This window comes from Labeo rohita, chromosome 20 (genome assembly GCF_022985175.1).
Source record: "Labeo rohita strain BAU-BD-2019 chromosome 20, IGBB_LRoh.1.0, whole genome shotgun sequence".
NCBI lineage: Eukaryota > Metazoa > Chordata > Actinopteri > Cypriniformes > Cyprinidae > Labeo > Labeo rohita.
In genome coordinates this window covers 26,318,271-26,343,858 of record NC_066888.1, presented here as the reverse complement: position 1 = coordinate 26,343,858, position 25,588 = coordinate 26,318,271, and the positions used below count along the sequence as shown (strand labels likewise).

The following is a 25,588-nucleotide window of genomic DNA, read 5'->3' as shown; positions in this document are numbered from 1 at the left end:
GTACACAATATGCCATGATTCTTTAATTGAGACGTCAAAAGACAGAGCTTAAAGAAAATCCTGAGATTCCCACTGTTAATTATGACAACATGCTGCTGTTATCAAGCCACCTTCACTGAGAGGACATTATCAGAATGAAACAGTCATTTTTACTGATGCTGTTTTTCCAGTAAAAGCAGACAAAGTGAGGGAGTGTGCAGCGCTGCGGAGATTTGGTATTCAGTAGGGAGCCCTCATAAGTACATGACAAGGCAAATTTGATAAAACTGTCTATAACTACCTAGTCAGCAGCAGAGAGTTCGCACAGAAGGAAGGACGGGATAAGCGTCTTTAGGACTTAAATGCATTTTCAACACACAGCGCTGCATTTCAACATTACTAAACTGTCTCCTGCCTGTGCAAAATCCTTAGGAGACTAATAATCTAATGAAATGTAGTTGTTTTGCGTTATTTTTGCATGAAATTTGATAGGCTTCTAGGGAATTGGTTTACACGTAAATGTTAGCATCTAGCTAAATTAAAGCCAAAATCAAAATAAAATAAAAAAATAAATAATAAAGAAATAATAAAATAAAATACATAAAACAAACTATTAATTATAATATGATCAAAAAAATAGCAAAAAAAAAAAAAAAAAAAAAAAAATACAAAATAAAATAAATAATATAAAATAAAAATATATAAAATAAACTAGATTAAATTAATAAAAAACAAAATAATAATAATAAATAAAATCAATAATAAAAGAATAAAATAAAATAACAAAATATAAAATACAATAAATTATAATAAAAACAAAAAAATAAAAAAGAATCCATAAATAATAATTATATTATATTAAAATAATATTATAAATAATAAATCACATTACTTTTTAAATACATTTAAAATAATTTTGATAAAAGACTGTAAAATAAACAGATTTATGCTTTAGCAACTTTTTCTCTAATCCTACTGCTATATTTTTAAACTAAAATAAAAATATGATAAAAAAATAAAAAATAAAAAATAAAAATATAAAATAAAAATAAAATAAAATTAATTAATTAATTAAAGAAAATAAAATAAAATATAAAATAAAATAAAAAATTATAAATAAATATATAAATAAATAATAAAAATCATCTTACTTTTTAAATACATTTAAAATAATTTATGCTAAACATCATTCTCTGTAATCCTACTGTGATATATTTAAAATAAAATCTAAAATAAAATAAAAATCTAAAATAAAATAAATGTAATTAAAAAATAAAACAAATAAATAATAAAAATAATAAAAAATAATAAAAAATAAGTAATAAAATAAATAAAATAATAAATAATAAAAACTAACATAAAATAAAATAAAATAAATAAAAAATAAAATTACATTTAAAAAAATATATATGAATAAATACTACAACATTACATGTGTCAAAAAATAAACCTCTCCATTCATATCAGAAAATAAGCCTCAACTACACTAGGTATTAATCATAATTTAATTAGCAAAGGATTTTTATTTTTTAAATCTCTTCCGCAGATGACCTTTACAGCTGCAGCTTATGTCAGCTGAAATAATGTAATAAAAATTAGGCAAATGTTGACATCAGTTTCAGTTACACAAACAAACGGGACGACAAAGCCACGCAATTATGCAAACACGCACACAAAACCCCATTATGTTTGCAAGAGCCTGCAACAGGAAGCCACAGGTTAGCATGTTTGCACACAGCCTAAAGGAAGAGATGGAAACACAGCGTTCATAACCAGCCAACTCCACGCTCCCATAATACATTATAAACATTCAATATCAACACAGAGAAACCATTGGGACTTACGACCTCAGGCAGCAGTGTGAGCACGCACACAGACTAATGATTGATTCTACTCAACGCTCATTATCTCCGTGACTTTGATAGGTCACTAAACAAGAGGTCCACAGAGTGATTGACACGTCGTCAGTATTTTTTTCTAAACTCCTGGATTTGTTTTGAAGCTGGATAACTTAAAGCTGCTCATGATCAATTAAATCGCCCTTTATTTAATCTATTAAGCTCATTGATTAGTCGGTTTCAGCACAAAAGCATTCAGCTAATTAACCACCCAAAGTGAAAGTGTGTACTGTAGCTTGAGCACTTCATGTCATGTCTTGTCTACATCACAAACACACACCCTTGGCTTGCCTGCATGAAATGAGGCAGGCTCAACATAATCAGCCATTGCAATGTTTCCCTGAAAATAAAGAACAACAAACAATAATATTAAGAAATATTATATATATATACAGTGTTTCCCCTAGGATCATGGCCTTGGGAGGGGGGGTGGGGGGGTGGGGTTGTGGTGTTATGGGTGGTGCGGCAAAACACTCACACAAACACTTCATAGTGTTTATATGTTTCTTTTAATTGCAGTATACCAATATATTATAATGTCTGAACAATTACTGTACAATAACTAAACAACTGTACACTGAACTAAACACTAAACATCAGATTTATTTTAATATGTTAATTATCCACAAAGTGTGCAGCTTTTGTCACTGCAGTGTATCTTTCTATCTGTCTTACTAACTAGCTAGCTATTAATTAAGCAATTTATTTATCAATTCGTTCATTCATGCATGTGTGTATTTACTTACTTATCAAGATCAGTCTTGTACAGCCAGGGGGAGTATTTCCCCTCTGACAGCCAAGCTGGGTCAAAACCTGTCGTTCTGTGGTGGCTAGACTTTTGCTGCTTGTCAGGGGCAGGACATGCAGCACTTGGGCTCTTTTCTGTACTTTGATTCGGAGTAGGAAAGCTACACCGGCTGCTGCTCGCAGCAGAACACGTGCTGTCATCGTCACCACCTTGGGAGCGTTTAAAAAACGCGGATATTTTTGCCTGCTGCGACATACTCTCCGACGCGCGGTCTCTGTCTGCTGGTGGGTGTGTGTGTGCGCGCGCATCGGGGCGGAACTCCGCCGTGCGCGATACGGAGGACAATTGTAAACGCGCAAACGTTGAGACAGAAATTACATGCCATCGTATAAATAACATAATGCTATTTAGTTTAATAAAAGAAAAAAGCACAGACCTGTTATATATAAATTACTACTGTCGTTATTCGACGAAAATAAAATAAAATTAACTTGACCTTCAAGGGGGGTGCCGTTGGGGGGGCGGGGCGCCCCTAATATAATGGTAGGGGAAACACTGTATATATATATATATATATGTGTGTGTGTATACATAAAATTATTATTATTATTATTATTATTATTATTATTATTATTATTATTATTATTATTAAGCACTAACCAATTAACAGTATGTAAAATACCCAAATGTATTTATTTTTATATTTATTTTATTTAATATTCATTAAATGGAAAAATTCATATTAAGTCAAATAAATCAAATTTATAATAACTACAACAACAGACAAATAAACTATGCAATATATCACCATAGTATTATTAACGTAATGTATTATTATTACTATTATTATTATTAATATAATTAATAACCAATTAACAGTATGCAAAATGTCCAAATGTATTGAAAAAAAAATAAGTGCACTAAACATATATTAATTAATATTAAGTAAAATAAATGAATTTTACAATAATAACTATAATGTGGAGACACAAACTGTATGTGATATTACATCACAACAGTATCAATGTAATGCAATGTAATGTAATGAAATATGTATTACTGTTATTACTACTACTACTACTACTACTACTACTATTATTATTATTACCACTATTACTATTATTATTACTACTACTATTACTACTATTATTATTAGTACTACTATTATTATTACTACTATTATTATTATTATTATTACTACTACTACTATTATTATTATTATTACTACTATTATTATTATTACTACTACTACTATTATTATTATTATTACTACTATTATTATTATTATTATTATTACTACTACTATTATTATTATTATTACTACTACTACTACTATTATTATTATTATTACTACTACTATTATTATTATTACTACTATTATTATTATTACTACTATTATTATTACTACTACTATTATTATTATTATTACTACTATTATTATTATTACTACTACTACTACTACTGTTGTTGTTGTTGTTGTTGTTGTTGTTACTACTACTACTACTACTACTACTACTACTACTACTTTTATTATTATTACTACTACTATTACTACTACTATTATTATTATCATCATCATCAACAACAACCACCAATTAACAGCATGTAAACTATCCAAATGTATTTAAATACAGTGAAACTAAATATTTATTAAATGGAAACAATTCATGTTTAGTCAAATAAATCAAAATTGTAACAACAACAACAACAACAACAACAACAACAACAACAACAACACAGACAAATAAACTATATGAAATGCTACATTACAATATTATTAATGTTTTGTATATTATTATTATATTATTATTATTATTATTATTATTATTATTAATAATAATAATAATAATAATAATAATAATAATAATAATAATAATAATAATAACCACTAACTAATTACCAGTATGGCAAATATCCAAATGTATTTAAATACAGTTAACTAAATATTTATTACATGGAAATAATTCATATTTAGTCCAAAAAAAAAATATTTATAATAACTACAACATCATACAGACAAATAAATGATGTAATATTGCATCATAACAATATTATTAATGTAATGTGTATTATTATTATTATTATTATTATCATCATCATCATCATCATCATCATCACTAACTAATTAACAGCATGTAAAATATCCTAATGTATTTAAATACAGTACACTAAATATTTATTACATGGAAATAATTAATATTTAGTAAAATAAATCAAATTTAAAATAACTACAACATCATACAGACTTTGTAAACAAACTATGTAATATTACATCATAATAGTATCATTTATGTAACATTTTTATTATTGTTATTATTAAAGTTAACAAATTAACAGTATTTAAAACTATCTGAAATAGATTTAAATAAGGTGGATTGCAAATGTACTAAAAGGAAAGGCTAATTCATATTTAGTTCTGTATAGTTTAATTATTTATAAAATATGCTAATGATAGATAAATAAATTAGTAAAGGATTTAATGGCTTTTTTATCTCTTACTGAGATGACCTTTACAGCTGTAGCTTATGTTGGATGAAAGGATAAAATGTAAATTAGGCAAATGTTGACTAATGGTTCAGTTATATAAACAAGCTCTAAAAAAAATAATAATAATAATTAATGAAATATAAATTATTAATAAGAATAAACCAAAAAATAAAAAATCAGAGAGTGAACACCCCAAAGCTGGATCTAAGGGTGAAGCATCTAAATGGAGCACATGCACAATGCTGTAATTAGCAGAGACAGTTTCGATTCAGTCACGCCCGTAATTTCACTTCCCCTACGGCATCAGAAATGGTACTGAAAACAGCAATAGTACTGTCACTCCAACAGCAGATCTCAAGCATGTGGGGAACGCAATTATGCTAACATTGCAGGCTACGGGTGTCAGGCTGAAAATTTAGTCATTCACATAACGGCTGTTTCTGAAATGACAGTCATGCTGCACTGAAACAGAAGATGAAACGCCTGCTCCGACGACAAGCCTAGAGGCTGAAGCAGTCGGGAGCTTGATGTGTCATTCAGTCAGCGGGTGTGACGATAAGACTCGAGTCCACCTAGACATCACGAGCTGCAGCAATAAAACACATTTGTGCTTTGGTAGGCATAAAATGACACACACATTTCAACTTAGGAAAAATTACAGATGGGGTCACAATGGCCGGCCAATAGGCGACAAAAATAACTTGACTTTAAAACTTATTTTTACGCTCACTAAAAACCATGTCTGATCGGGGTCAGGTAAACCTTTTTTAACAGATTAGTCTACGAGTCATTTAGACAAACTACAGACAAATAGATTTTTACTAGGTTGTAGAGCAATATGGATCTTCTTCTTTAAGGCTGATGTTACCAATGTCTTAGAAAGAAGGATGACTGAAGGCTGATAAAAAGCCGATATATCACACCATTTAATTAAAAAAAACAAACAAAAAAAAAACAAAAACAAAAAAAACAAAACACAAAAAACATGCATAACAATTGCTGCAATAATTTAAATTTGTTTTACACATTTACTACATTATAATCAATTGATCGCAAAAATAATTAATAAATCAAATTACTTTTAAATGAATTTAAAATCATTTTGATAAAAGTCTGTGAAATACACAGATGTATGCTTTAGCAACTTTTTGACTAATCCTGCGATATTTTTAAAATAAAACAAAATAAAATAAAATAAAATAAAATAAAATAGATCAGGTAAGCTAATTTTATATACTGTTTAAATGATTTTTTAATTAATGACTTTGTAATTAAAATAACACTAATTTCAGCCCAATTCAAAATTTTACATAAAAAGCCAAGATAGATATAAATATAAATATGCAATGAAATTTAGATTTGTTTTACACATCTACTACATATAAATTATTGCAAAAATGATAATTAATAAATCAAATTACTTTTTAAATGAATTTTTAAAAATTTGGATAAGTGACTCTGTAATCCTACTGCAATATTTTAAAAATAATATAAAATATAAAATAAAAATAAATAAATAAAAGTGCACTGAGAAACCTAGTAAGTTTGTATGCATTGGGAATCTTTTCTCAAATAAAGATCAGGTAAGGTCATTTTAATTCAATGTGGCACTCAGGTGCTGCCATTTTTTGCGTTGTCAAAGTAAAAGTCCCAATGCTGTCAAAATAAAAGCTTCCAAAACTTTTTGTTCAAAGAGTAAAAACTTATCAGCCGATGTTGAGACTTTAAAAATACCAAAAATGTTGATATATTGATTCACCACTAATTTAAAATAAGTTCTGCACATCCCTAGATAAAACAAGCTGTAAATGTTCCTCAGTTCACTCAATAGGTCTCAAATAAATACACATATACTGAGCATTAAGAATTCAAATCCAGACATTGAATTAAAAACAAAAAAAAACTACTGAACTTCATAACGGCTTATTAAACTTTAACAAGGCTTGAACCTTTGATTGATTTTTACCACTGCATTACATCACTCTATAACAGAGCAACTGCAGATATTTCTTAGATTTAATATGGCCTGTCTTCACGTCTACAAGTACAGCATCTAAGGGAATATCGCTCCCTTCAAACAACACAGCAGTCTCACCTTATTTAAGCCAACACCTCCAGAACTCTCAGGGCATGAAAGGTTATTGAGGTCCCAATAATATCAAAGTCACATTAGGAGATTTTACAGCAGAACTGAATCGCTCTGTGATCTATAATGCATCTGTCTGACAACAAAACTTTAGAAGTTTAGGTCATGCAACATGACATGCATCCAAAACTTGATAGTAAAGCAACAACCAACTGATCTGAAGCAGAGCATTCATGCACTCCGACACTCCGAAAAAAATATGATTATACTAGCATCATTCGAGCGGTTCTCAATTACCTGAGATTATAGGTAAGATAGCTATCTTTAACAGGAATAGTTCACCCAAAAATGAAAATTCTATCATTAATTACTCACCCTCAAGTCATTCCAAACCTGTAAAACCTTCATTCATCTTCAGAACACAAATTAAGATATTTTGAATTAAATCTGAGAGCTTTCTGACCCTACATAGACAGCAATGCAACTGACACGTTCAAGGCCCAGAAATATAGTAAAGACATAATTAAAATAATCCATGTGACATCAGTGGTTCAACCTTAATGTTATGAAGCTATGAGAATAACTTTTTTTTCAACAATTTCTTCTCTTCTGTGTCAGTCTTTCATAACTTTCATAAAGTTAAGGTTGTGCTGCTGTCTATGCAGGATCAGAAAGCTCTCAGATTTCATAAAAAATATCTTAATTTTTCTTTCAAAGATGAACGAAGAACTTACAGGTTTGGAACGACATGAGAGTGAGCAATTAATAACTGAATTGTCATTTCTGGGTGAACTGTCCCTTTAAATGTTACAGCACAGCAATGCTGATCTAAAAGTAAAAGAGCACAGATCAAAATTAATGAACCACTGGACCAGACATTAAAGTTTTAATTAGATGAAATTAAAGTTTAATTAAAAAATTAATCAAACTGATTTAATAACACTCAAATAAAAATTGAGTTGTATCTAACTGTTTAAATTGCATATAAGGCAATTATATAACTACGGTTATACTCTAATTCAATGTTCAAATGTAATCATTTAAACAGTGACTAAAAAAAAAAAAAAAAAAAAAAAAAAAAAAAACTTGGCAAGGCATATTTATTTAAAAATACATTAAATAATGAAAAAAGACAGCATATTAAGCAAAAACTAATGAATATGCAGTTTACAGTTTTTTTTTTAACTATATATATATTTTTTTTTTTTTGAGCCAAGTTGGAGTTTGAATGGCTTTTCTGAGATACACTACCAGTTTTTGGACCGATTTGTAATATTTAGAAGTCACTTATGCTCACCAAGCCTGCATTTATTTGATCCAAAGTATAGCAAATATTTTAAAATATTTTTACTATTTGAAATAACTGTTTTTTAAATTAAAACATTTTAAAATGTAATTTATTCCTGTGATTTCAAAGATGAATTTTTAGCATCATTACTCCAGTCACATGATCCTTCAGAAATTGATCTAATATTCTGAATTGCTGCTCTAAAAATATATTTATCATCATTATTGTTATTATGTTGAAAACAGCGGAGTAGAATTTTTTCAGGTTTCTTTGATGATGACCAAACCTAGGATAGTGGCAAATTTAAAAAATGTAGAATTACAATTAATTAGTATTTGGGGTGAAAGTAATTCCTCTTTTAATACGTCATAAACTGATTTTTGTTGTAAATATGCCTGACAAGATTGTTACAATGAATGACATTTTAGTGGGTGTCTTCTGCAAATTGGGAAAATGTATGATATTTATTTTTTGCTCAGAAAAAAATGCAATTAAATTAAATAGAAAACTTTGTAGTATTTTTTTTTAAACAACAACAATTTGAAGCAGTATCACACTTATTGTTTTTAAGCTTAAACTCATTTTCGTCTTTGACCCATATACATTACCAGTCAAATGTTTTCGAACAGTAAAAATGTGTTTTTTTTTTTTAAAAAGTCTCCTCTGCTTACCAAGTCTGCATTCATTTGATCCAAAATACAGCAAAAACAGTAAAACTTTAAAATATTTTTACCATTTAAAATAACTGTTTTTTATATGAACACATTTTAAAATGTTTTTTTAAAAATTATTCCTGTGTTTTCAAAGCTGAATTTTTAGCATCATTACTCCAGTCACATGATCCTTCAGAAATCATTCAAATATTCTGATTTGCTGCTCAAAAACATTTATTATTATTATTATCACTATCTTGAATTTTTTCAGGTTTCTTTGATGAATAGAAAGTTCAGAAGAACAGTATTTATCTGAAAGGGAAATCTTTTATATTATATATTATACTGACACCAAGCTTTTGAATATTATAGTATATAATGTTACAAAAGTAACATTGTTTACAAGCTTTTTTATTGACGTCTTTCTGCAGTGGTTGAGCGATTACATGAGATGAGATACGTTTCAGTTGCACTGTTTTTTCAACTAAATTTGTATGAGTTATAGGGATTGCTTTCCAGCTAATCAGATCAGTCTCTAGATATTTCCCAGCTAAACTGGGCACTTAGGGGTGAATGTTATGAACTGGCATGATACGTTCGTATATGAATGAAAAAAAACTGCCATGTGACACTGCTGCACATTATCAGCAGCATAATGAAGGCCAATCGCTGACTGCCAAGTGAAGCTCCGCAGGTTAATGACCCGCTGTACGCATCTGTGTGCATAAGCAAAACACCTGAACTAGACACCACAAAGAAAGACAATAAAACAAATTCAGCGGTGAAAGAGTGACAACCGATGCACGAACGCCTGAGGGGCACCTGCAGACGGCATGCCAGAGGACAGGCGCAGCTCAAGAGGGTGGACATGTGCCTTTCTGGCAGAGGAGCTATACGGCTAGCCTGGCTCACGCTACCACACATGCTCTCTATCTCCCTCTCAGGCACACAGAGCCATTGATCCACTGCCAAAACCCACTCTCCAGAGACAACCCAGTCCCACAGCTGAAAACAGGGAGGCAGAGTTAAGTTACAGCCATTTGCCTGGCTCTCCGAATGAGAGTGGAACCGTGGCGGTCGGCCAACGGCGTGCCGTGAGGTGCGTCCTCCTCCGGTGCCAAGCCATTCAATGCACTCCAATAAAACAGTTTCTCAAATTGAAGGATGAATAGACAAATTTATGTCTGAATAGAAGTGTGGTGTCTAGGGATGTCAAACACTCTTGAATGCGGTTGAGTGTGGTGAATAGAAAAAAAATGCACTTCTTGGTCAAAAAGACTGTCATTGTGCATAAACGCAAACACAGTAAGTTTATTTTAAGTCAATGCAAATAGGTACAAAAAAAATTGAATCTGTCAAAATGCTGGATCTGGGCATTCAAGCAAGCAGTTAAAATGCAGTTTAAGATGATGACTAATATACTGACTTAATTAAATACTGACATGAAAAAAAGAACAACTTTCATTGTTCTTGGCCTATACAAATCGAACATAAACCCAAAGTAAAAATTGTATTAATTTACTTTAATAAACTGAACAGATTTTCACTTTTTTTTGCCAACATTTTCATCAGCATTACCACAAACTTTCAACAGTTTTCTAATGCAATGCAATTAAAACTTTTGCATGTTTTTGTGATGCAAAACTATTACTAACACTGATCAATCTGTAGTTTCTAACACACTCTTACTGACTCTTCCTGATTCTTATCATTTCTCTGGTTTCTCATCTATGCTCGCTTGTCGTACAACATTATTTTAATGATGGATCAGCAGAATTTGCTGCAATAGGTCAAAGAAAACCACATGCACACGTTTGCAAGTCATTAAAATAGAAGTACAGGGTCAAAGAATGCAACATTTTTAGTGGCAACGCAGCAGGTGTTGAGATTTTGAAGTCCAATCAAGTGCATCCATCCATCATAAAAAGTATTAAGGCCTCCTGAAGCAAACTGATGCATTTTGAAAAAAAAATAGGGATGCACGATATTGGATTTTTGCTGATATGCCGATATTTTTCAACTCATTTGGTCAACAGCCGATGCCGAAACTGATGCCGAAACTGATATATTTCCTTTTGTTTGGAAACAACACAAAGTCTCTCCTGTGGCGATTTTTAATTTTGGTTAGTTTTTAACTTTTTGTTAGAATTAAACAATAATGATCAATAATGAAGTTCTTTTATAATGACAGTACACTGAAACTTTGAAAATAACTATAAATAAACTATATAATCAACTAACTTTATTAATTGCTGCATTTTTTTTTTCTTTTTCAGAAAGATGCAGTGGTCACCTTTATTTTAAGATTTTTTTTTATTATTAAAAATTCTGACAATCTTTTAGAACTCATAATTTGTTTTAAAAAATTAACATTACACATTAATGAATAAATCAGTATATATAAAATTATTTACATTATGACAAGTGTCATGTTTGTGATTTTTTTTTAAATTCATGTAAGCTATAGCTTCTGACCTTTAAATCAAATCATACTCATGATGTTCTGTCATCAGTTACAGCCTTATTTAAGCAGAAACAGTCTAAATGTTATTTGTGTATTTTACTTTCATTTTACTAGAAGTAGGCCAACAGTGCCAGCAGCATACAACGCTGTTGCGCTACGGGCGTCCCGTATTCAAATTTAGACTCTAGGACATTTCCCGATTCCGCCCCTACCGCTCTCCCACTTTGCCTCCTGTCCATTCTAATCTGTCTTGTCATAATAAAGACTAAAAATCCCAAAAAATAAACCTTTCTTTAAAAAAAAAAAAAAAACTTTTTACAGAACGAGCATTAGGACCCAGGGGAAGTTGGTGCTGCTGTTATTGTTTACTCTATCACACAACGAATGTGCCATTCTGTATGTGCATTTTCAGATTAAATGTGGCCATCAAAAACAGAGAATCTAATCATCGCTCATGCAAAACTTTGCTTCAAGAATTAGCCACACTGCTGACATAATCTAATTGCTACCACACCCAGCGTACACACTTTCATGAGAGAGTGGCATTCCAGCAGAAGATGTGGGCGTAGCACAAGTCCAAAACAAGTTTTTGTTTTTTTTGTTTTTTTAAATGTGGGAGAAATATTATATAAGCCAAGAGGAGAATGGTTTTGCTCTGCTGTAAACAAAACATGGTTCTCATGAGACTAGCATATTCTGACCAGATCTTATGTACGCCTATGTCATCTGCTGGATGCCACTCTCTCGTGAATGCGTGTACGACAGCAGAAGCTAGAAATTACAGTTTATAAAAGTTTTAAATATGGATGTGTTTCTTACATCATCAATTTGTGTCCGGAGGCTTTTATTAACACCCTGGAACCGTGTGGAGTACTTTTTTATGATGGATGGATGCACTTTATTGGACTTTAAAATCTCAACAGCCATTCACTGCCATAATAAAGCTTGGAAGAGGCAGGACATTTTTTTTAATATAACTCCGACTGTATTTGCCTGAAAGAAGAAAGCCATATACATCTAGAACGGCTTGAGAGCGAGTGAACCATGGGCTAATTTGAATTTTTGGGAGAACTGTCTCTTTAAGACTGTGCTGAATTTAGTAGTTTCATTAAACATTTGTTTAAATGTCTGAATGTTTACTTGAATACTAAGTGCACTATTTACTTCATTTGCATCTTTATTTTATTGTTTGCAATTGTTTCTAACCTCATTTTATTACTGTGAACCTAACTTGAATAATTACTTGATAATATTTACTTAAAGACTAGTTCAGTCAAAAAAGGAAATGGTGTCATTTTTTCATGCATGTGCTTTCAAACCTCTTTTCTCTGTGGAATACAAAAGCAGAATAATGTGCTAGACACTCTTTTTCATGCAATTACAGTGAATGGACACTGATGCTTTTCAAGCTCCAAAACAGATGCAAAAGCACCATAAAAGTGGTCCACACAACTATTTTCCAAGTCTTTTGGAGTCATATGATAGCCTTGTGTTAGGAACAGACCAAAAAACTTCAGAGATAGATCAGTCCAACACATAATGGATGAATCATTCAGACCAGTTTTGTATACTGGAACAACAGATTCTTTGAAAATATTCACTCAAAAGAATAATCAGACATTGCAGCTTCTCTAATAAACATGCCAAGTTTAGCAAGGGTGGAAATTATGATTTTACAGTGTAAATTTCAGTCTGTTCCTCATGCAAAGCTATCATGAGGCTTTAGAGTTTAAATATAGTGCAAGTGGCTAAATGGACTACTTTTATGATGCTTTTATGGTTCATTTTGGAGCTTGACAGTCCCAGTCCTCTTCTTCCAAATTCACTGTGTGTGATCCATGGATTACAAGTTTTAAATGCCACAAGGGCAAGTACATTTTTAGACAAACTATGACTTTAATTATCAAATAAAGCATGTGTATTGTGCATGTGACTGAGATCATGCCCTACCCGGCATCATTAAGCCGCATTCATAAAAAATTAAAAAGGCATATTATGTTTCGATCGCAATTCTCTACGCAAGCTGAGAGAAGCTGTTACCACCTATAATTAAACTAGGGAAAATGTGCTTGCAATTTTCAAAATAAGCCAGAGGCACTCGAGCTACGACTTTGACTCTGAAATTTACACCACTTTTAAACCTGATGTGTTGTCATAAAATGGAGGTAGACCTGTAGCAGTCGGCTTTAAGGATCTCTGACCCGCAAAAAGAAAACCCTCTTAGATTCAGTGAAGGGAAGGAAAAAAAAAAAAAAAAAAAAAATCAATCTTTCTGCTTTATCCTTTTGGCTTCAGGGATAAAAAAAGAGGGCAGACAGTCTGAAAGTTTCATAAAATCCACAGGCTTTCACAGCAGAAACTAGCAAGATACATGACAGACTGCGGCCTGTCTGTGCTCTTGCAGGTCTGAGGGATTTTTTTCTTTTTGTACAGCAACCAGTTTTACCGTAATGCATCTATAACAGTACAGTCTCTTGTAAAAGCACTGTAATAAATACAAGACACTCCTTTATGTATTCTCAACAGCTTGTGGAAAAGAGCAATATAAAACCGCCATGGCACATATTGACATGACCTTTTTATTAGTGATGGAAAACACAGCAACAAGATTTGACCCTCCTCGGTTGACATGTGGCAAAATAATGAAGACTTTGTGAAAGGATAATCGATTTTTTCCCTCCCTTCCAATAGAGAATACGAGGCAGTGACATCCATTATTTGTTTAACAGCCTGAGCCAGTGCAATAAAACAACCAAGACCAAATATTTAAATGAAATTAATGTCTCTGAACACGGTAGTAAAATCAGAAAGCGAACTTTTCCCAAAGTGATGTGTTGCTGCTTCAAATAACACTTTCTTAATAGACCTGCACTTTATTGCTTCGTTTGATTTTTATGGGTTAATGAAAGTGGATTGTGCAGTCATAAAACCTACTCAAATTTGTTGTAAGAAGCAAAGACGGGAAATGGGATTAGTGCTGACATGCTTCGGAGATGCTTTAAATTTAAATACGAATATATAAATCATTGAGTGGAAGTGATGGTTGGGTCGTATATTGCGTCAGAAGGTTATTGTCTAGCGTTGACCCATCTTCCCTGGAATACAAGAACAGCTTGGCATGCTTACACAAATCTAGTTACATATTAAAACAGCTGCTAGTACTGATGACTTCAAAGGGCTCTATTTGATCTCAGCCGAGGAATAAGGGCCTTATGTAGTGAAACGATCAGTCATTTTCTAAAAAAAAAAAAAAAAAAAAAAAAAAAAGAAATAAACCACAAATGCTTTTCTTGCACTAGCTCTGTGGGAAACTTCACATATTACGTAATCACATTGAAAAGGTCATCCGTGATAATTTCTTCATCTGTGTACTCTGGTTCAAAAAGGTAGGGTAGGGTATTAAAAAAAAAAAAAAAAAAAAAAAAACAACAACTAATTTTCTCCTCCAATTTCAAAATCGTCCAAAATCGTTGTTTTACCTTTTTTTGTAAAGGCTGTTTGACTTTCTTTGCACACGCTTTGTAAACACTGGGTTGGTATTTCTGCCTATGTCAAGTGTGACCTTTCCAACATGATTACATAATGCATCAAGTCAAGCTAGTGCAAGATGAGCATTTGTGGTTTAAAAGTATATTAAAGTTGTACTTTTTTTTTTTTTTTTTTTAGAAAACGGTCAATCGTTTCGCCTCATAACTTATTCCTCACCCTTATTCCTCGGCCGGGATCGTGTAGAGCCCTTTGAACCTGCATTCAAACTACAGTTTGAACCTTCAACTCGTTGGCAACCACTGAAGTCCACTATATGGAGAAAAATCCTGGAATGTTTTCCTCAAAAAACTTCATTTCTTTTCGACTTAAAGACATGAAAATTGCAGATGACATAGTGTGAGTAAATCAGGATTTTTTTATTCTGGAAGTGAACTAATCATTCAAATTGCAACAGTTAAGATACCGCATTTATAATGTTAGAAAATTTTTACTATTTTACAATGTACACAAATCATACAAAGTGCCACAAAGATGTACAATTAGAAAATGGTAACACTGTAAGTCCATCCCTAACTATCAGTGGTGCTAAAACAGACTGTATGAAAATGTACAAATGACATTGTACAAATTTATATGAATTAGCCACCAAAACATAAAATAATTGCATTATGAACTGCTAGGAGATATTATTGTCTATTTTAAGTAAATGCTGTTCTGGACTCTTTACTCAAAGAATATGGGGAGGGAAATGATAATAATAAATGTTTCTTGAGCAGCAAATAAGCATATTAGAATGATTTCAGTGACACTGAAGACTGGAGTAATTTCAACAAAACGGAAAAAAAAATATTTTGTATGTGAATTTATAATAAAATCATTTCTGATCAAAGAAAATTACACTGGTTAGCATTTGAAACATTTTTCATTAACATTTGAATAGTAGTAAAAACGCACACAGACCAGCAAAATTTTAACTTTCAAATGTTAACTTTCAGCACACAGACACACAAACTTCTGAGCAATAACTTCTATAAATAAAGTGAAGTAATAAACTTACATGAAATATTATTACTTGTGCTGCATATGATTTCAAGTTCTAATCAAGGTTTATTGAAAACGTAAATCCATTTGATTGGCCTCTATGCACATGCAGTTATGAAGTATTTAAAGTTCAATGACATCGCCCACGACAGACAACGAATAAACCAAAAGTAAATGCATGAAAAGCATTTTTCACTCATTTCTTAAAGTGCCATCACTGACAAAGACCCGACTAATCTAAACTAAAACACGCTGATTATTTTCATGTTCAATTATTATTGATCCCATTGATTCACTGTTCTCTTGCATCTGATCAATGCATACTTGTCTGGGCAGATGTTTATTGCTCTTCTAATCAGCATTGGACTCTGATTTTGGTGTATTCAATTACTGGAAAACCAAGCAATCACAACGGCAGCACAAGTGTCCCGACGTTCCCTGAAAACACTAACCGAAACTCCCTTGCGTTATCCATTCCACATGCATTTAAAACTGCCAAATCTAATCTCTGCTTTAGTGAACAAGAGAGCATGCAGTGCATACAACAAAAGCAAAGCATCACGGATGCTAGCAACAGATAAGATATGCCATTTAAATCCATTGAAGATAATGCAGCTCTTATGTGTTAAACTTTGCATTCTTCCCTAGTTTTTTTTCCCTCACATTATCCAATAACACAATAATACAACAATGATCTAGAATTCTGCCTATTGGAGAATATATTCTAGCCACCTCAAGACCAAAAAATTTGAGTGAAAAAGAAATCTGGCTTGCGACTAACTATGCCTCCAGCAGCTGAGCTATTGCTCGAGGGCATCCATTACATTTCTCAGTACCTAAGGTCAGTCGGGCTGCTTCTGGCTAAAGCGAGGTTGACCCAAATAATCCAAAGGCTGGCTTAGGTCTCCAGACAATCTACACTGATCACAGTCGCAGTTGTAAAAGAGTGCAGGAATGTTGAGAAAGAGCGAAATATCTCGCTCTCCTTTCCATCAGTACATTCTACCTCTAAGAGCATGCCTTATTCACAAGTAGTAAAATGAAAGAAAGCCCGCTGAATTATTTAGTATCCAAGCACTTCAGCTTTCAGGGGGGAAAGTCACTATATGATAGAGGGAAAACAAACAGATCTGGGCCCGCATTCACTAGCGTTGGGCAACATGCACCCTTATTTACACTGCACACGTCTGTGGCGCAAAGGGGGGGCCGTACTGTGCCCCCCCTTTTTATCCTCTCCCCTCCTTGCTGAACGGGATACATTTCAAAAGTGAAAGTGAAACCGGAAAAACAGTGCGCATAAGAAAGTGATTGTACGCTTTCGCGAGCTGCAGCAACTGCGTGCAATTACACTTTGCATGCTTCCCACCTGAAACATCCCTTCCCGCTCACTGTGATTTGTGCCTTTGTGTTTATACCAGCCACCTCGTGGCATGTTTTTGAAGTGCCCCAGAAGCGGCTCTCTGCACTGCATCCCTAAAATTAGGCGCCTAGTCTATTTTTGACGGATAGTAATAATAATCAAAGGCATCAGCAACAGGCGATATCCCTGACTATCGTCAATACACGATACTATCATCTATCGGCACAACCCTAGTATTCAGAAAACATCTTAAGGCTAAAAGTAGCTCAAAACTTGCCGATTTAGGAGAAAATTGTAAAAATAATGGGCGTGTCAAACCTAAATTTAGGACTCCTACATTTTTACTCTAAGAGTATTTTACAAAGCATTTTAGCACTAAAACTAGCTCCTGAATCTGTGAAACCTTAGGAGTAGTGAAGAGGACTCCTAAGTCCCTAAGACCAAATCCCAAATTATCCTAAAATGGCTGTTTCCAGCAATCTGCCTTGGAAAGTAAACATTTTAGAAACATTTGACGATAACGAGCTTTTAAAAAGGTATCACCCTAATCGCGGGGGTATTATGACTGTTGTAGAACTTGTCAGCGACAATTTTCGCTTGACCAATTACTAGTAGAGACCAACAGGCACCATTACAGCTATTATTAAGTCCAGTACAATTCCCATTATAACCAGTAAAAACTATTTATAGTTTCTATTTTTTTTTTCAGCAGGGCTAAAATGGCTGTTGCTGGCAATCTGCTTTAGAACGTTAACATTTTATAAACACGCCACATTTATTTGCACACACTTTTTTTTTCCACGCATCTTTTTTGGTTTTGGAGGTTTCTCTCAACTCTAGAGACACTTAGCCTGCATTTTAAAATATTTGTTTGAATGTGGCAACATTTTTATACTCTACATTAATTCTATGAACAAATCTCTGGCAGAGACCCCTCCCCCACAGCCAATAACTGTGTGCATAGTTAGTAAGCATGCTGACATCATCCATAGCAACGAGGTCAACCCTGCCCTTTCTATTAGCTTAAGACTTCTCTCTATTCCTTAGTAAAAGTTTGTCCCAGCAGCTTTGTGAATAAGTTTTAAGAGAAAACTCTTAGCTAAAAACTTTTACTGCTATTTAGCAGAACGCTTAGTGGTAAAACAAAATGTCTTGTGAATACGGGCCCTGGAATAAAAGCCATAACCAAAAGGAGCAAACATCAGATCGGAGAGAAACACTGTAATTTGCAAATTTACAAAATATCTTCATGGAACATGGTCTTTACTTAATATCCCAAAGATTTTTGGCATAAAAGAAAAATGGATGATTTTGACCCATACAATACATCCATGCTACTTATGACTGGTTTTGTGGTCCAGGGTCACATATTTTTATATCACACGTGCCAATAGGTTTTATGAAATTTGGGTTATTCTAAATTGTATAGCAAATGTCTTAACTACTGTATCATTTTAAGAAGTCTTAAATTTGGGGATGGAAAAAAATAAATCGCAAAAATCTAATGTTCCATCTATTATTAAACTTCAAAAGGCTATGATTTAATTATGAACGTTGCACATTTCAAAGTAAAAAAACGGTGCTGTTGCATCAGGATCTACACGCTTGCAGTTTCAGAGCAGTTCGCAATGAACACCAAGTGACTGCTTATTAACTGTTGATTAATTATGCTCACTTTATTGTGTGTTTATATTGCAATATGTTGTAGACCGTTGTCTCAGTGCATATTTTGTATTCCATATCTGTTTGAACGAGCAGACATCAAAAATAAAGCACAGACATTTCAAACTAAGAGTCATAAATTAGCCTATTTTTTTTCATTCTTAATATTGGTATTTTGATAACAGTGTAATGTATCTGGCATTTGATTCAACATAAATTTTGTAGCATCTTTCTGGGCTGCACCGTCACAGGAAGGAACTATTATGAACATTATTTAACACACATTACTCAACACATTTTACTAGTACCAACACAATAATCTTATTACAACTTATTTGATCAATTATTATTGTGCACCTAAATGCACTCCTAAAATTTACAAGAACATGTGCGCCTTGGGAAAAAGGTAAGCATCATGCACTGTTATCGCACAGAATCAGTAGTTTTAACGCAGTTAATGTGGCATGCAACGATTAAACCAATTAAATGTGTTTTATGTGCCCACATCCTGTTGTTAGCAGTCACGGTCTTCCATCGCAATGGAAGTTGTGATTAAAAACTAATGTGTTTAAGTTATTTTATGGAAGGTTCTACCTAAGATGTATATTGCATAATCTGAGATAAAAGACAAAGTATGTCACAATCTGCCTTTTATCAAATATCTTACCACAGCCACACTGTATCTGACAAGCAAAAAAGTGAACTTTTTACACTTCAAATTTCTGTACCCTGTATCCTGAGTTATGAACTTTTCACTGCAAAACACCCGCTAGGCTAGGTTGAATCCATAACTCTTTGGCTCTCTCTATTCTGTGTCTTTAAAGTTTAATTTGTATACATTTTCACTACACTGCCCCAAACATTGACATCCTGTGAACATTTTGATGAGAATTCATTTCTCTTATTAGCTTGAACTGTGCATAATTAATGGTAAGAGGAATGAGGCCTGCGCGAGTGGAGATCTCTGTCATCTATAATGAATGAGAGGAGCTCAGAGCCCAGATGGGCGTACTTGTGATGTGTCCTGCGAGTACTTCCTGCGGCAGTCCCGCTCAAGGGAGAACATTTCAGGTGGAGGTGAGCAGCCATTAACAAGAAGTACTTTTGTGAAGTACGAATGACGCGAAGTTACTGAGGCCACCCTCAATGCAAACATAACGCAACTGAAGCCAAAGAGCCATGAACAAAAGTAGAGTTTAGAGTACTTTGTCAAGTCAGAACTTTTTATTTGCATTACCATGGGAAACATGGAAGTATCTTTTGTAGCTTCTGAAGGGCAGTACTAAATGAAAAAATATGATATTTAGGCAAAATAAGAAAAATGTACACATCTTCTTTCTGTTTAAAAGTTTACACCCCTGACTCTTAATGCATCGATTTTCCTTCTGGAGCATCAGTGAGCGTTTAAACCTTGTGTAATAGTTCTTCAGTTGTCCTCAGTATGAAAAGATCTCAAAATCATGCAGCCATTGTTGGAAAGGGTTCAACCAAAGAATTAGTGGGACCTGAAGGATTTTTCTGAAGAACAGCGGGACAAACAAGGGACTCAGCTGTGCATTCAAGTAACAACACAGTACTGTGACTGTGTGTGTATGAAAACTTTTGAACGGGGTGATTTTTATAAATTCAACTATTATTTTTCTCTGCTGACTATATGTAAACATCTTATGTGAAATATCTTATTCAGGTCAGTATTACATATAAAATACCATGCATTTTGTATGATCCCTCTTATTTTGGTCAAATAATTAACATTTTGCAGATTCTGCAAGGTGTATGTAAACTTTTGACCTCGACTGTATTTACATATTGAGTAACGATTAATCAGTTTTCAATCATTAACATTAACAAATCAAGGGAATCAATTAAGGTAATCTGCATTTCTATTACATATGAAAATTTTCACATGCAAAGACTCAAAAACAGTCCAGTAAATGTCACTGTGACCTATCCGTTTTAGGAGTTTCCAGCGTTCAGTTATAAAAGCAAAAAAACCCAGCCATTTTTACTTTATAACCTTGAGATCAATCTATTTTCTAAGGCAATTCAGCTCCTCAAAGGTCAGAGTGTCGGCGGGGCGAGACAGAGTGCCCACAGTCGCGTCTGACAAGTGAGACCCCACAGGGTCCAGCTGTGACTGTTTGTTTCCGTCATGCCAGCGATCAATGGATGAAATCCTGCTATTCAGGGGTGAATTATCACCGTTCTCATGCTGAGCCGCTGCATTAAGCAGGAGAGATGAGGGGCTTGTCAGATCCGCAGGAACACCGATAGTCTTGAAGAGGAATGTGGAGGCTTCCACATGCACTAATGTGCTTAACTCTACAACAGTTTAATCCTGGCAATAAAACTCATCCAACTCCAGCGGACTAATTGTGAGGAGCAACCGTATCATCAACAGGTTTTCCACTGTTAGCCATTTAGATAAAGTAGTGAGACTGGAACAGCCTTTGTGGCACATCTGAACATACTCAAACTTCATAAGCAAAAACGAGCCCTCCAGCAAAAACAAAGAGTAGGACAAATTCTCTCTAAGCTTAAGCTGGCATTACAAAGTGAGACAATGTAAATTTGAAGGACACCGTAGGAGCATAGACACCATTTCCTTATGCAAATAACTGTACTGACTCATTGTGGAGGACAAACCAGGAGGAATTCCAGAACCCAGCCATTTGCTTACATTGAAAAGCAGCAAGGACACAAGGTCAATACCAGCTGAAAGGCGATTTTAAAGCTTTACCATGCTGTCAGTTTTCATCTACATCTTTACTCTGGACTTGCCTGATTCAAATAGGAAAAAGTGAGTCTCAATCAATAGCAAATTTAATTTAATCAAGCTGATGCGAAGTCTACATTCGACTCATACTGAGGGATTATTAGACTGGCCTGACATGCTCTAAATGCACCCATCCTGACAGAAACAAGAAATGACAGCCTTGTTTATGCTCCTTTACAAGCTCATAGTTAACGCTTCAACAGGTCACCTCAACCAAGACACCGAGCTGAGGTATCTCGATATGTACAACAAAACAAATATATATATTACTAGTTATTGTTGTAGTTTTCAAGGCTACAGCATCACTGGTGAAATAGAGAATATAATCAACTATAATATCAACTACAATTTTGGTGCATTTTAATAATGCAATATGTGACCACCAAACATAAGTAGCACAGGTATATCTGTAGCAATAGCCAACAATACATTGTATGGATCAAAATTATCGATTTTTCTTTTATGCCTAAAAATCATTAGGATATTAAGTAAATATCATGTTTTGTTTTTTTAATAAATTTTCTACCATAAATGTCAAAACTTTTTCATTATTAATATGCATTGCTAAGAACTTCATTTGGGCAACTTTAAAGGCAATTTTCTCAATATTTTGCTTTTTTTTCTCCCCAGATATTCAAATAACTGTACCTCAGCCAAATATTGTCCTATCCTAACAAACCATACATCAATGGAAAGCTTATTTATTTCAGATGATGTATAAATATTTTTTTACATTTAAAAAAAAAAAAAAAAACTGACCATTATGACTGGTTTTGTGGTCCAGGGTCACATATAGTTTCAAAAAAAGATTGGTGAACAAATCAAATCAACTTTGTTGCAAACAGAAATTTGATAAGTGAATAATAATAGGTAAACCATGATTTTGATGACCATTAATTAGGTCAGTGACCACTATATTGGTCACTGACCATAACTGGAAATATTTCAAATTATTACTAGTATTTCAGCATCAAAACTTAAAGGGACAGTCATAGAGGGACAGTCATAAACCCAACCCTTTCTTTTAAATAGTGCATGTTAGCTGAAGTTATTGTGCCCTTGTAACTACAGCAGTCATCATAAGTTCAACACAATATAGGTTTTGGCTTACTATTACAGTTTACATGTAAACAAAAAGGTTGCTCTCATCACATAAAAACCTCTAGCTCAATTATGACTGAACAGCTAGAAATACAGGGAATAGAAAGTAAAAGGCAAGAGAACTAATATGACCCTGAACCACAAAAGCACAGGTATATTTGTAGCAATAGGCAAAAATATATTGTATCAGTCAAAGTTATCAATTTTTCATCTATGCTAAAAATCATTAGGATAAGCAAAGATCATGTTCCATGAAGATATTTTGTATATTTCCTACTGTAAATACATCAAAATTTAATTTCTGATTAGTAATATGCATTGCTAAGAACGTCATTTTGGCAAGTCACCTAACTTTCTCAATATTTTGATTTTTTTGCACCCTCAGATTCCAGATTTTAATATAGTTGTATCTCAGCCAAATATCCTCAGTCCTATCCTAACAAACCACACATCAATGGAAAGCTTATTTATTCAGCTTTCAGGTGATGAATAAATGACTGCACAACCAGGGTCACACAAAAATTGCCCGAAAAACAGGGAATGCTGACAGAAACGTAGGCAGTACTGACTGACTAAAAGAAAAACAGGGACATACTAAAATAACTAAACTAAAATACTGAGTGAACAGGGAATCGTGACAGAAATACGGTAAGTACTGGCTTGAAATACTGAAAAACGGGGAATACTTACTGAAATATAAAAAGGTTTAGTGATTAAAAATAAAAAACTGAAAAAGCAGGCAATACTGATTTAAATACTTAAGGAAACACAGACAATATCACTTAAAAAAAAAAAAAAAAAAAAAGAAAGACAGGAAACACTAGTTAAGTATTAACTGAAAGACATCCACTGTTAACCAAAACACTGCATGTTGATAACGCTAAAAGAAAACAAGGAATATGGACAGTCACTGAAAGGGGCAATACTGACTGAAAAGGCATCACTGACGAAAACAGGTAATGCTGACTAAATACTGACAACAGGAAATGCAGAGTGAAGTACTGAACGAAAAAGGGGAACGCTGACTAAAATGCTGTCAGTCGGTTTGAACAAACTACAGTTCGGTGAACGACCGACAACAGAATGAACGAGCCCGCGTTGTTCCGTGAGCGACAGGAGTTACTTGTCCATCAACCGACCTGTCAAACCACACAGGTTCCGCAACAGCACGTCTACTTATCTATCGTATTACAACACTGCATTTTCTTCTTTGTTCTTTGGAGAGATGCTTCCTGAAACTGACACGCTCAACATTCAGTTCTGTTCTCCATTAAACTAATTAAACTAACATTAATAACAGCACTCACTGGCAAAGTTATTTTCACAACTACATCTGACACGATTTCAATCGAGAGTCAACACCGCAGGAGTAACTTATATCTAATAAAAACATACCTCTTTAATCTTGGCTCTTTTGGTTTTAATGTCAGGATCCGCGGGCTCGTGCCCTGTTGCTCCAGGCGGCCGCACGTACTGAACGAACGGCAAACTGTCACCTTTCGCTCCCTTCCCCTGTCCGTTTAGCGCAAGTTTCTCCTTATCGCTGTTGATGTCCTTCTTGATCTCGTCCGGCCGTTTCTGTAGGGTGTCCTTGGCTTCAGTCAGCGCCTTTTCGTGGTCTTTTCTGATCTTGGCCAGGATCTTCTCATCCTTGCCCGTCCCGGTGCTGGTGTCACTAACCGTACCTGTGCGCGTCTCTGCCTCCACCGAGGACGAGCGGAAGAAAACTCCGCTGAGCAGCTTAGAGGAATCCGGCAAGAAGAAGATAGCTCCGAAACAGAGGGTGATGAAGGCGCTGAACACTAAAAGCAAGATGAATTTCTCCGTGATCCTGAAGGAGGTCGGGCTGGCGGACTTCCTATTCGGAGTGACCGTGAAAGGCAGGAGGGAAGCTACAGGCATTTTCTTCTGCGTTTAAAACCCCGTCTAAATGTGTTCAATATTACAACAAAGTAACTCCCCGATCACCTTGACCTGCGCTGCTCACGATACCTGTTACATTGAACTCAAGGTGTCCGAATAGGAGACGGTAGATCCTCTGAAAGAAGTTGATCCCACAGCGTGAACAGAGTCCCACCGCCTCAACTGATCACGCCTGAAACACATCTGTGTAAAGTCTCGTTGGCGGAACGGAAGGAATGGCAGAGGTCTGTGATTGACAGCGCGCCTTGGCCAATCGCTTTGTGCCGCCGGTGCGCAAGTTCTCTGTGGGCGTGTCTTCCGGATTTAAAGTACAGAGGCGTGATGTCTTGTTCAAAATTAATTGGTTATGGACTGAGATTATGATCATGATCATAAAGACATAAAAAGGCGTATGGAAACGCAAGGGTTGGCCAAGACAGGCTGTTATTTTTCATTCAGACTGTGATTATTATAAATAGCCCCTGTGCAATTGATTAGCATTTTAATCGAAACCCACACTAACCCTTTTCAGGCTGGAAGAACTGAAAGAAAAATTAAGAAAATGTTATTAATAGCAAATATTTTTCCAACCCCCAGACTACTATTTAATGTAGTCTGAATTAGTATTTTTTTTTTTACCTACTTTGCTGATGT

The 25,588-nt window shown here is 33.9% G+C and overlaps 1 protein-coding gene across 1 annotated transcript in view; it reads right to left on the bottom strand.

The window, feature by feature from the left end:
* Nucleotides 1-25,153, bottom strand: part of man1a1 (mannosidase, alpha, class 1A, member 1) — a 150,116-nt gene extending 124,963 nt beyond the window's left edge. The window contains exon 1 of the mRNA XM_051138664.1: nt 24,428-25,153. Coding sequence (XP_050994621.1) covers nt 24,428-24,934 — 507 coding nt within the window. The 5' untranslated portion in view covers nt 24,935-25,153. The remainder of the gene's footprint in view (nt 1-24,427) is intronic.
* Nucleotides 25,154-25,588: the final 435 nt, after the last annotated feature.